This window comes from Anolis carolinensis, chromosome 1 (genome assembly GCF_035594765.1).
Source record: "Anolis carolinensis isolate JA03-04 chromosome 1, rAnoCar3.1.pri, whole genome shotgun sequence".
Classification (NCBI taxonomy): domain Eukaryota; kingdom Metazoa; phylum Chordata; class Lepidosauria; order Squamata; family Dactyloidae; genus Anolis; species Anolis carolinensis.
In genome coordinates, this window is record NC_085841.1 from 1,771,650 (window position 1) to 1,785,229 (window position 13,580).

A 13,580-nucleotide genomic window follows, 5' to 3' on the forward strand; every position below is an offset into this window, starting at 1 on the left:
CCACAAGAGGGCAAGATATAGATAGAAAGGATTAGCTACTGGCCTATAGCTATGTATGCAATGCTCAGAAGCAACCACAAGAGGGCAAGATATAGATAGAAAGGATTAGCTACTGGCCTATAGCTATGTATGCAATGCTCAGAAGCAACCACAAGAGGGCAAGATATAAATAGAAAGGATTAGCTACTGGCCTATAGCTATGTATGCAATGCTCAGAAGCAACCACAAGAGGGCAAGATATAGATAGAAAGGATTAGCTACTGGCCTATAGCTATATATGCAATGCTCAGAAGCAACCACAAGAGGGCAAGATATAGATAGAAAGGATTAGCTACTGGCCTATAGCTATGTATGCAATGCTCAGAAGCAACCACAAGAGGGCAAGATATAGATAGAAAGGATTAGCTACTGGCCTATAGCTATGTATGCAATGCTCAGAAGCAACCACAAGAGGGCAAGATATAGATAGAAAGGATTAGCTACTGGCCTATAGCTATGTATGCAATGCTCAGAAGCAACCACAAGAGGGCAAGATATAAATAGAAAGGATTAGCTACTGGCCTATAGCTATGTATGCAATGCTCAGAAGCAACCACAAGAGGGCAAGATATAGATAGAAAGGATTAGCTACTGGCCTATAGCTATATATGCAATGCTCAGAAGCAACCACAAGAGGGCAAGATATAGATAGAAAGGATTAGCTACTGGCCTATAGCTATGTATGCAATGCTCAGAAGCAACCACAAGAGGGCAAGATATAGATAGAAAGGATTAGCTACTGGCCTATAGCTATGTATGCAATGCTCAGAAGCAACCACAAGAGGGCAAGATATAGATAGAAAGGATTAGCTACTGGCCTATAGCTATGTATGCAATGCTCAGAAGCAACCACAAGAGGGCAAGATATAAATAGAAAGGATTAGCTACTGACCTCTAGGTTTGTATATATGCAGTGGATTAGCAGATGGTAAACAAAATGCAAATGAAAAGAAGAAGCCACAAAGAGAATCCAAGTCCAGGCGACTTCAAGTAGAGACCCCTTCCTTTGCCCAGAAATTCCAATAATGCACAACAATATCAAAAGTGCAGAAAAATCCCTGGGCATCCACTTTGTCTATCATCCTCAGTTCTCCATCCGGCAACTGCTTCGCCTCATTGCCTCTCCCTCTCTCTTGATATCCCAGCAGGAAAGCCGTTTTCTGGTTCATGCTCTCAAGCCCAGGAAGACCCAATACAACCGTCTTATTTGATGCAAAATCCTCCCAGAAAAGGGCTCACTAGGATGGAGCGGCTTTGACTCATTGCCTGCGATAATTGCTAGTTCCAGAGGAAGCAGTTCAGAAATCCTGCAAGGAAAAAAGGCGTGCAGGCCTTTCCTGGGTTCCCATTGCGACCGGCATGAGCCAAAAAGCAAAGAGGAAAACTATATATATATTCTGTTTGTGGTCCAGAAATTAGGTGTGTCTTACAATTGATGGTGTCTTAGAATCGAAGAAATATGGTATGCATCATCATCATCATCATCATCAGACTTTTCATTTGGAGAAAAACCATAAGTTGAAACCAACCAATACAAATCCAGTATATATTATGAAAATGTAGTAAAATGTGTATTAGCAACAACAAGGTGCAGTCTAAGTCAGTATACTTTTTAAATTATTTTGTATGCATCATGGAAGAAAAATAGCAAAAGAAGACAATACCAAAAAAGCAGATTTTATTAATATAGGACACTAAAACCACTAGATCTTAGCATAGGGCTTAGAGCCTGGGTCGGGGTGAGCACCCGCCGCCAGCCCCAGCTCACCTGCTCACCTAGCAGATCGGAAACAGAAATGCGAGTAGATAAATAGGTACCACTTTTAGCAGAGATGTAATAAAAGGTGCCTTAAGGACATCAATCGGGAGGACATCTAAGGATGACAAATGCTCCTTGGCATGGAAGATGGGGCGACAGCACCAAAGTCGAGCACAGCCTCCAAGATGCCAGAAATAAGATGGGAAAAACTGCCTTTACCTCCGTTTCTGTATTGTCTGTCCTGTTAATTGTATTATTTCTTTATTTCTTTACAGTATTTATATTCCACCCTTCTTTCTCACCCTGAAGGGGACTCAGGGCGGATTACAATGCACATATACATGGCAAACATTCAATGCCATATGAACATATGACATATAGACAGACACAGAGGCAATTTAACATATTGCAGTTTCCGGCTTCATGAGGGAATGCTTGATTCAGATCACAGGGGGAGCTGCTGCTTCATCAACCACCTGTGACACCGAGTCCTTGATGGAGTACTTCCTCATTCCTTTCTGCCCACTGCTGGCAGTTTTATGGTGTCGTAAATTAGTTAAATTAGCCTCCCCTAATTTTCTACTCGACAGATGTAACTGTCTTTCGAGCTGCTTAGGTCAACAGCGAGCTAGGCTATTAATGGTTGGGAGCTCCATCCAACCCAGGCTTTGATCCCATGACCTCTCGGTAAGTAGTTATTTATTGCAGCTAGCTACTAACCAGCTGCGCCGCAGCCCGGCCTATTCAATGGCATTGAATGCTTGCCGTATGTGTGTTCTGTAATCCGCTCTGAGTCCCCTTGGGGCGATAGAGTGGAATATAATAGAATATATTTTTACTATTGTTATTATTATTATCTAACAAAACTAAAATCTGAAACAAGCACACTAACCTAAGGCATATCAACATCAATATATGCATCCTGGGCATACAACTACATAACTATTGGAACGAAGCTCACACTTACTATCCTGCTCCCTTTTAACACTATACAACCCCATTCCTACTTGCAATAACTTTCTTCTCATTCGTAAATCCAGTAGTTGAAATTTGCACCCTTGGTTGCTATGAAAAGGTGGCTTTGTGTATCATTCCGTCCCAAGTCCCCTCGGGGAGATAGGGTGGAATACAAATAAAGTTTATTATTATTACCTATATATATATAAATGTAATGTGTGTTTTATTGTGGAGTAAACAACAAAACCGCTGAAACAAATCACACCAAATTTGGCCACAAAACACATAGTCATCCAAAATATGTCTTTCAAACAAAAAAACCTAGAAAAATAAAGTCCAAATTAGAGGAGCAGGAAAAGCCGTTTTTTTCCCCCTAGCTGCCAGTTAGAAGGGTAGGCCCCGCAAGCCTATTCCATTGTATTCCAGCTCACCAAACAAGGATTCCCATAAGAAGAAAACGGCCAGGCTTTGAGCCTGCAAGGCTATTCACTGCTATTCCACCTGGCCAACAAAGGATTCCCATAAGCCACAGCAACGCATGGCCGGGCACAGCTAGTTGTATTATAAAATCAGTATATTCTGTGCCACAGTACAACCAACCCTATTCCACCTGGTCAACAAATGATTCCCATAAGCCACAGCAACACGTGGCTGGGCACAGCTAGTTGTATTATAAAATCAGTATATTCTGTGCCACAGTACAACCAACCCTTGGTATCCACAGATTCTGTATCGTTCAGGAGTGCTTTAGCTCTGTCTTCCTGCATGGCAGAACAGAGCTGGACTAGATGACCTTTGGGGGTCCCTTCCAGCTGTTCAGATTCTTTGTTTCTAGTTGGGACCGATAATAAGCCCAAATATGTGTTTTCTTTGCCATGAACTGTATATTCATCTACTTTAACTGTCCTTCTTGGTTCCCTGCAGTCCCTGGTATGTGACGGAGTCCAGAAGGCAATTAACCTGAGAAATTATATATATATATATATTCCTCTCTTTTGGGTCACAAAGAAATACACCACAATGTTGTTGTCTTTCCTAAGCCTTTATCCCAGCGATAAAGCGGTACTGCTCATCTCTGCGGTGGCTTGGCTTACACTGCCTGGGAAACAGTTTGCTGCAAATTGCTGTATACACAAACAAAATTGCTGCAGATAATTAGAGAGGGGGAAAGTTGTATTTGGTGCTGGCAACGGCTTGCACGGCACCCATTAACCAGGAGGCTTGGAAAGCTGGGAAGAGATAAAAACTGTCATCAAGAAATCTCACGAAAATATAACAATACTAGCTGTGCCCGGCCACGTGTTGCTGTGGCGTAGTCCTAAGTATTCAAGGCATTCAAGGGGGCCTAGAAAGGATTCCCCTAGGTATGGAGCAGCCAGGCTTTGAAGGTGCAAGGCTACTCAATGGTATTCAAGCTGGTCAACAATGGAGTCCTCTAGATATGAAGCAACCAGGCTTTGAAGGTGCAAGGCTATTCAATGGTATTCAAGCTGGTCAACAATGGAGTCCTCTAGATATGAAGCAACCAGGCTTTGAAGGTGCAAGGCTATTCAATGGTATTCAAGCTGGTCAACAATGGAGTCCTCTAGATATGAAGCAACCAGGCTTTGAAGGTGCAAGGCTACTCAATGGTATTCAAGCTGGTCAACAATGGAGTCCTCTAGGTATGAAACAGCCAGGCTTTGAAGGTGCAAGGCTACTCAATGGTATTCAAGCTGGTCAACAATGGAGTCCTCTAGATATGAAGCAGCCAGGCTTTGAAGGTGCAAGGCTACTCAATGGTATTCTAGTTGGATAATAATTGAGTCCCTTAGTTATGAAGGGGAGATTTCTTACACATGCACAGAATGTTTTGTTGTTGTTGTTGTTGTTGTTGTTGGGGATTTTTCTGGCCTTGTCTCTGTTTTCTTTCTGTTTTTTTTTTGACGGTCACTCCTTGGAAAGTGATGAGTATTGTGGCCAAATTTTTATATTTTTAAATTTTTATAGGTATAGATAAATAGAATTAATCTATTTATCTATTGGAGCATGCCTTTGAGTTGCAAGGAGCTTGGGTCTAGATCAGGCATGGGCAAACTTTGGCCTTCCCTCCGTGTTTTGGACTCCAACTCCCATCATTCGTAACAGCTTCAGGCCCTTTCCTTTTCCCCCTCGGCCGCTTAAGCCGAGGGACCTGAAGCTGTTACGAATAATGGGAGTTGGAGTCCAAAACACCCGGAGGGAAGGCCAAAATTTGCCCATGTTTGGTCTAGATCCAGAGAGAAAAGCATAATAATAATAATGATAATAATGTGTTGTCGAAGGCTTTCATGGCCAGGATCACAGGGTTGTTGTATGTCTTTCGGGCTGTGTGGCCATGTTCCAGAAGTATTCTCTCCTGATGTTTCGCCCACATCTATGGCAGGCATCCTCAGAGGTTGTGAGGTATGGATAAACTAAGTAAGTAAAGGAAAGAACATATATCTGTGTAGAGTCCAGGGTGTGGCAAGAGTCCTTTGTCACTGGGAGCCAGCATTAATGTTTCAGTTAATCACCCTAATTAGCATTGGAAAGGTTTTGTCTCTTGCCTGGGGGCATCCTTTGTTAGTCATTAGCTGTGCTCTGCCCTCAGAGTGTTGGTTCCCATCCACTGTTTTGGTTTTAGAGTTTTTTAATACTGGTAGCCAGGTTTTGTTCATTTTCATGGTTTCTTCCTTTCTGTTGAAGTTGTCCACATGCTTGTGGATTTCAATGGCTTCTCTGTGTAGTCTGACTTGATAGTTGTTGGAATGGTCCAGCATTTCTGTGTTCTCAAATAATATACTGTGTCCAGGCTGGTTCAATTATGCAATATTTAAAATAACTATTCATGAAGCAAAGTTTGGGTATGTTGGACTGTCGGAAAGCAAAGATACTCTCAACCACCCATGGTTTTCAATTTTGGAACATTTTGAAATTCCAAAATTTTTACCTTTATGTAGGTTATGTGTGTATAATCTTGGAGGATTTTAGGAGTTTGGGGTTCTGGATAAAGACAACTTGACCTGAATGTATGCATAGAATCATAGAATCATAGAATAGTAGAGTTGGAAGAGACCTCATGGGCCATCCAGTCCAACCCCCTGCCAAGAAGCAGGAAATTGCATTCAAAGCACCCCCGACAGATGGCCATCCAGCCTCTGCTTAAAAGCCTCCAAAGAAGGAGCCTCCACCACAGTCCGGGGCAGAGAGTTCCACTGTCGAACAGCCCTTCTCACAGTGAGGAAGTTCTTCCTGATGTTCAGGTGGAATCTCCTTTCCTGTAGTTTGAAGCCATTGTTCCGTGTCCTAGTCTGCAGGGCAGCAGAAAACAAGCTCCCTCCCTCTTCCCTATGACTTCCCTTCACGTATTTGTACATGGCTATCATGTCTCCTCTCAGCCTTCTCTTCTGCAGGCTAAACATGCCCAGCTCTTTAAGCCGCTCCTCATAGGGCTTGTTCTCCAGACCCTTAATCATTTTAGTCGCCCTCCTCTGGACGCTTTCCAGCTTGTCAACATCTCCCTTCATCTGCGGTGCCCAAAATTGGACACAGTGTGACTCCAGGTGTGGTCTGACCAAGGCAGAATAGAATAAGGGGGAGCAGGACTTCCCTGGATCTAGACGCTATTCCCCTATTGATGCAGACCAGAATCCCGTTGGCTTTTTTAGCTGCCGCATCACATTGTTGGCTCATGTTCATCTTCCTCCCCACGAGGACTCCAAGCTCTTTTTCACATGTACTGCTGTCAAGCCAGGCATCGTCCCCCATTCTGTATCTTTGATTTCCATTTTTTCTGCCGAAGTGAAGTATCTTGCATTTGTCCCTGTTGAACTTCATTTTGTGAGTTTCGGCCAATCATCTCTCTAGTCTGTCAAGATCGTTTTGAATTCTGCTCCTGTCTTCTGGAGTGTTAGCTATCCCTCCCAGTTTTGTGTCGTCTGCAAACTTGATGATCGTGCCTTCTCACCCTTCGTCTAAGTCAGGGGTCCCCAAACTAAGGCCCGGGGGCCGGATGTGACCCTCCAAGGTCATTTACCTGGCCCCCGCCCTCAGTTTTATAATATAATATTTTTATATCATTTTAATAATATAATATATTGTATATACATATAATATTGATAATAATATCATAATATTATACAATATAATAGTAATAATAATACCATATAATAATATGAATTATATGTTATATATTACATATAATATTACAGTATAGTGGTATAGTTATAGTAATATATAATGGTAATATTGTGCTATGCTAATAATATAATATATTGTATTGCATACAGCTGCTCTGAGTCCCCTTCAGGGTGAGAAGGGCGGGATATAAATGTAATAAATAAATAATTTTAGAGTTAGGCTCGCCCAAAGTCTGAAATGACTTGAAGGCACACAACAACAATCCTAATTAACCTGACTATCTCATTGGCCAGAAGCAGGCCCACATTTCCCATTGAAATCCTGATAGGTTTATGTTGGTTACAATTGTTTTCATTTTTAAATATTGTATTGTTCTTTCATTGTTGTTGTTGTTTTGCACTACAAATAAGAGATGTGCAGTGTGCATAGGAATTTGTTTATTTGGTTTTTTTTTTTTCAAAATGATAATTCGGCCCCTCCACAGTCTGAAGGATTGTGGATCGGCCCTCAGCTTTAAAAGTTTGAGGACCCCTGGTCTAAGTCGTTAATGAATGTATGTAAGGCAAGCTGCTTTGTGTCTGTGATGCCCAGAGGTTGGAGATGGATCTGGACCAAAGTTGGCCAGGCGGGCAGATCAGGACCACTTTGAAATAGTGGTGCCAGGAGAGGAGGAGGAGGAGGAGGAGGAGGAGGAAGAGGAGGAGGGCGGAGCCTCACGGAGACCCCTCCCCTGTGAGCCCGGCCTCAGGCAGCTAGGAAACCGGGGGCGGCTTGGAGGAGGAGGAGGATGCTGCTGCTGCTTCTGCGGCGGAGCTGGAGATGGCTGGAGAAGGCGAGGAGGCGGCGCCGGTGCGGCAGCTGCTGAATAATTGAGGAGCGGGCGTTGCAGGCGAGGAAGGAGCCCCCCAGGAAGGAGAAGGAGAGGAAGAAGAGGAGGAGGAGGAAGAGCCCATGGTCGCAGCCGGAGGGTCGAGGCCGCCCGGCCGGCGCCTGCCGCAAACGCCGACCCGCTCTGCCTTGCAAAGGCTGTGACCACCAAGACCCCCTCTCCCACCCTCCCCGCTCCATCCCAGCACCATGGCTTTGGTGGTCCACCTCAAGAGCGCCACCGACCTGCGCGGGAGAGGCGACCGCATCGCCAAAGTGGCCTTCCGAGGTAGGAAAACGAAGGGGGGGGGGGAAACCTCGAGGTCATCTAGTCGTCCCCTAGCCAGCACGTCCCATGGAGGTCCCCTCCCAAGAGCCACAAAGGGAGAACGGGGGGGGGGGGGTCCTCGAGGTCATCTAGTCCTCCCCTAGCCAAAGAGAAGGACTAGAAGCCCAGGAGTCACAACCGGGACTGGGCTCTCCAGGGGTCATCTAGTCGGGCCAATGTCTGAGCTGAAGTGTAGAATGGGGTGTGGAGTTTCTTTCACAAAGGGTCTGGACTACATGTTCCAGCTCCATCGTCCTGCCCAAAGCTTGGTAGATGAGAGGCATTGGTGGAGCTCCAGAGGTCTGTATGTTGGGCCGCTTTGAGTCCCCATGGGGAGATAGGACAGGATATAAATTACGTTTTCAATAATAATAATATCATCGTGGCCATCTACAGCAGTGGTTCCCAGCCTTTTTTGACCAGGGACCACATGGTCCAACATTAGTACCAAAAGGATTACAAATTCCATACCTCACAACCTCCGAGGATGCCTGCCATAGATGTGGGCGAAACGTCAGGAGAGAATACTTCTGGAACATGGCCACACAACCCGAAAGACATACAACAACCCTGGATTACGAATCAGTTTTTGGTCAACTTTAGATTCGTTTTGGTTCTTTGGGGTGCTGGTCTAGAAAATTGCATTGGATAGACCACATCAGCTCTAGTTTCTGATACAAAGCATATTCCATCCAGTAGTCACCATCTGCTCGCTCGCAGAAAGCCCTATTTAATAATCTAGAGCGCTCCATGCAGTCATGCCAGTGGCCACATGACCTTGGAGGTGTCTACGGACAACGCCGGCTCTTTGGTTCAGAAATGGAGATGAGCACCAACCCCTAGAGTCAGTCATGACTGGACTTAACATCAGGGGAAGACCTTTACCTTTACCTTTTAGAGCTGATGTAGTCTATCCAGTGCAATTTTCTGAACAGGACTAAAAAACGAAGACACCAAGAGAAAAAATTATTGTGGTACTATTTGTAGTAGTAATGGTGAGACCGCGGACCATATTTAAGTTCTTGCGGACCACTGAGGGTCCACGGAGCACAGGTTGGGAAAAGTCTACAGAGACGTTACCATCCTGCTGCAAGGCTTCTCTCTTGTCCCCGCAAGCTAGAACTGACAGGCAGGAGCTCACCCCGTCCCAGGGATTCAAACCGGCAACCTTCAGGTCAGCAACCCAACCTTCAGGTCAGCAGTTTAGCCAGCACAAAGGTTTAACCCATTGTGCCATCCCAGCTCCTAGTATTTATTATTATTATAAATAAACTAGCTGTGCCCAGCCACGCGTTGCTGTGGCTAGGACTTTATTTTTCTTTTCTTTTTGTTGTATGAACATAGAGGCGTGGATGAGAGGTTGTGCTGTCAATTTTCGAGGTTGTGGGGCGTTTAGTTTAGTTGTTTTGTCTGGTGCCGGGATTCCATTACCCTTTTATATATATATAGATGTTACAACTATATATTTATTTATGATATAATTATAATAATCTAACCCAGATCCCTGGTATTTCTGTCCACAATAGAAGCGTAGAAGTTCAGCTTTGGAGGTTCATTAGCAACAGGCTGGATTAGATGACCGCTGGAGGTCCGAGCCGTACAGTTTGGTGGCGGGTGTCACATTAGAAGGGACCCCCAGGGGATATCTAGTATTTCTGTAGTACTTCTGTGCATAATAGAATGGGCTTTGGACGTTCTCTAGCAAAGGATGCCAGACTACATGAGCACCAGAAGCCCCTTGCTGTGAATGAGTGGCATTTGCAAGGAGTCAGCACTGGAAGGGGCTTCAAGAGGTCATCTAGTCCAGCCCCTGTTATTTCTGGGCATAATAGAAACATTTGTTCAATCGAGTTGTTGGTGTTCACGAGGAACCTCTGGAGTTCCAGATTGGCAAGTATTCCAGAGCTGCTGTGGAGGAGCTGTATTCATGGGGGTCAGAGCTAGAAGGGGCTTCCAGGGGTCATCTAGTCCAGGTCTTCTTCAGCTTTCCCCATTCATGTCCCCTTTCTATCACCCTCAGGAAATTTTAAGTGACCCAAGGAAATAGATATATTAAATAGGTATAAAAACTAAACCAGCATTGGCAAGGTTTGCTAAAGAAGGCAATTTCCTTTTTTTGTGGAGTAGAGTTGAAGCACTGGGTTATAATATAATAATAATATATAATAAAACTTTATTTATATACCGCCCTATCTCCCGGATGGGACTCAGGGCGGTTTACAGTCATGAAAGCAAACACAAACATTACATAACAACATAATACACATTATTAAACAAAGTAAAATAATACAATTATAACAATAAATCACACTTACATGACCAAATCAAGGGGACGGGGTTGCTGTGAGTTTTCCGGGCTGTTCCAGAAGCATTCTCTTCTGACGTTTCACACACATCCTCTGAGGTTGTGTGGTCTGTTGGAAACTTCGCAAGTGGGGTTTATATACCTGTGGAATAATGTCCAGGGTGGGAGAAAGAAAGAACTCTTGTCTGTGTGAGTGTGAATGTTGCAAGTGCCCAGCTTGATTAGCATTGCATAGCCTTGCAGCTTCAATGCCTGCCTGGGGGTATCCTTAGTTGGGAGGTGTTAGTTGGTCCTGGCAAGTATAAATGTTGTCTTGGCCAGCTTGATTAGCATTGAATGGCCTTGCAGCTTCAAAGCCTGCCTGGGGGTATCTTTAGTTGGGAAGTGTTAGCTGGCCCTGATTGTTTCTTGACTGGAGTTGAAGCATTTTCTGCAGAGTCCACTGTCAACAATGCATGTTGTTGCTCACAGATTGGTGTTCAGAAACCCTTTGCTTTGGGACCCCAACGTTGAGTGAAGGGGACCCCTTTTGTGGCCGGGACCCACAGTTTAAGATCTAGGGTTGTTGTGTGTTTTCCAGGCTGTATGGCCACTCTCCAGAAGCATTCTCTCCTGACGTTTCACCCACATCTATGGCAGGCATCCTTCGAGGTTGTGAGGTATATGTGATCTAGTCCAACCCTCTGGTATTTCTGAACAGAATAAAGGTCTGGAACCATGTTTGGAGGTTCACTAGCAAAGGGTTTTGCAATAGGTTGCCTGGCAGTCCTCTCCACCTCCATTGATTTTCATTTTAGGTCTGCGTCTAATGGTCTTATGGTTTAATCTATGTATTTTAACTCATGCCTTGAGGAAAGGCAGATAGTAAATACAGTTTATTATTATTATTATTATTGTATGACACAGCAAACAAAATAGACATGCTGGATTTCGTTTCACAAAATCACAAGTCGAACACTTCCCAAGTGTCTAGGACTGTGTGATGTATTTTCGGAAGATGCGCGCAGATCCCAGTCGGGTGGCCTTTTGCAGTTGGCAGATCGTAATTTTGTCAATGTCTATTATTTCCAAATGCCAGCTGAGATCTTTTGGCACAGCACCCAGTGTGCCCATCACCACCGGGACCACCTGCACTGGTTTCTGCCGGAGTCTTTGAAGTTCAATCTTGAGGTCCTGATAGCGTCTGAGTTTTTCCTGTTGTTTTTCATCAATGCAACTGTCACCTTGGATGGCGACATCAATGATCCAAACCTTTTTCTTTTCCACAACTGTGATGTCTGGTGTGTTGTGTTCCAGAACTTTGTCAGTCTGGATTCAGAAGTCCCACAGTATCTTTGCGTGCTCATTTTCCAATACTTTTGCAGATTTGTGATCCCACCAGTTCTTTGCTACTGGGAGGTGGTACTTGAGGCATAAGTTCCAATGAATCATTTGGGCCACATAGTTGTGCCTCTGTTTGTAGTCTGTCTGTGCGATTTTCTTACAGCAGCTGAGGATATGATCAATGGTTTCGTCAGCTTCCTTGCACAGTCTGCATTTTGGGTCAACAGCTGATTTTTCGATCTTGGCCTTAATTGCATTTGTCCTGATGTCTTGCTCTTGGGCTGCAGGGATCAGGCCTTCTGTCTCCTTCTTCAGGGTCCCATTCGTGAGCCAGAGCCAGGTCTTCTCCTTATCAGCTTTTCCTTCAATTTTGTCAAGGAACTTTCCATGCAATGTTTTGTTGTGCCAGCTGTCAGCTCTAGTTTGTAGTGCGGTTTTCTTGTACTGGTTTTTTGTCTGCTGTGCTTTGAGGAGTTTCTGATTTTTGACTTCAATTAAAGCAGGTTCTTCACTTTGCTTGACATGTTCTGCCAGGGCATGTTCTTCTTCTTTGACTGCTTGTTTGACTTGTAAGAGTCCTCTGCCCCCTGATCTTCTAGGCAGATATAGCCGGTCAACATCACTGCAAGGGTGCAGTGAATGATGGATGGTCATGAGTTTTCTTGTTTTTCTGTCCAAATTGTCCAGTTCCACCTGTGTCCAGTTTATAATGCCATCAGTATATCTTATGACAGGTATGGCCCAGGTGTTTATGGCCTTGATGGTGTTGCCTCCATTGAGCTTGCTGTTGAGAATTTTTCTGACCCTTTGTGTGTATTCTTTGCTGACCACAGTCTTCACATGTTCATGCTTGATGTTATTCAGCTGTAGTATGCCTAGATATTTAGAGGCCTCTGGCTGGTGACACTTTATTGTTTGGTCATCAGGCCATATTATTATTATTAATTATTATTATTATTATTATTATTATTATTATTATTATTATTATTATATTAGCAAGGCTGGACCCCCTCCTGAGTTTGATTGAGCAAAATTCAAGACTCTGAGGCTATTGAGGGATCAATCTGAAAGCGTTCCAAATGTTCAACCACTAAGGAAGACTAAAATCCATCTTTATTTGTGCACACTTAAGGGTGCGCAAGCCACAAATCACACTTCAAAGTACACACTGTGCTTCCAATGATGGGTCTTCTGCATTGTAGAATGAATGCAGCTTGAAATCACTTTCATTGCCATGGCTCAGTGCTACGGAGTCCTGGGGTTGGTAGTTTGGTGAGGCTTCAGGACATCAGGACTCTTTACCAAAGAAAGCTAAAGATCTTGCAACACGGCAGCTGTCACCATTCCATAGCATTGAATCGTGTTGTTAACATGGTGTGATTTGGCCCAGTGGTTTTGTTGTTAACTTGGTCCTAATTATGCACATTACTTTTATAGATAGATAGATAGATGCCAACAAGTACCTTGACAAAGTACAGCTCCCAGGGTCCTATACCATGGCACCGTGGTGTTTAAAGTAACGTCAAACTGAATTAATTCTACAGTGCAGATGCACCCAAAGTTGCCTCTCTCCTGGCCTTCTTTTTATTGGCGAGCAAAGCCCCTGGGAGATGTAGTTTCGCAAGGGCTCTCACCTTCTCTGCCAAAGAGTGGCCAAACTACAATGCCTAGGATTCCATAGCATTGAGATTTAATAATAATAATCAAAGACTCTGGCAGAAACCAGTGCAGGTGGTCGGCACATTAGGTGCCATGCCAAAAGATCTCAGCCGGCATTTGGAAACAATAGACATTGACAAAATTACGATCTGCCAACTGCAAAAGGCCACCCTGCTGGGATCTGCACGCATCATCCGAAAATA

General features: G+C 44.1%; 1 protein-coding gene across 9 annotated transcripts in view; it reads left to right on the plus strand.

Moving 5' to 3' along the window:
- Positions 1-7,621: 7,621 nt before the first annotated feature.
- Positions 7,622-13,580, plus strand: part of otof (otoferlin) — a 208,760-nt gene continuing 202,801 nt past the window's right edge. For 5 of the 9 annotated variants that reach the window (XM_062969195.1, XM_062969189.1, XM_062969223.1 and 2 more), the window contains exon 1: positions 7,623-8,051. In XM_062969195.1, the coding sequence (XP_062825265.1) occupies positions 7,973-8,051 (79 nt within the window). In that variant the 5' untranslated portion in view covers positions 7,623-7,972. Of the gene's footprint in view, positions 8,052-13,580 lie in introns of all 9 variants that reach the window. The other 4 variants (XM_062969177.1, XM_062969215.1, XM_062969186.1 and 1 more) reach the window with 1 other exon arrangement.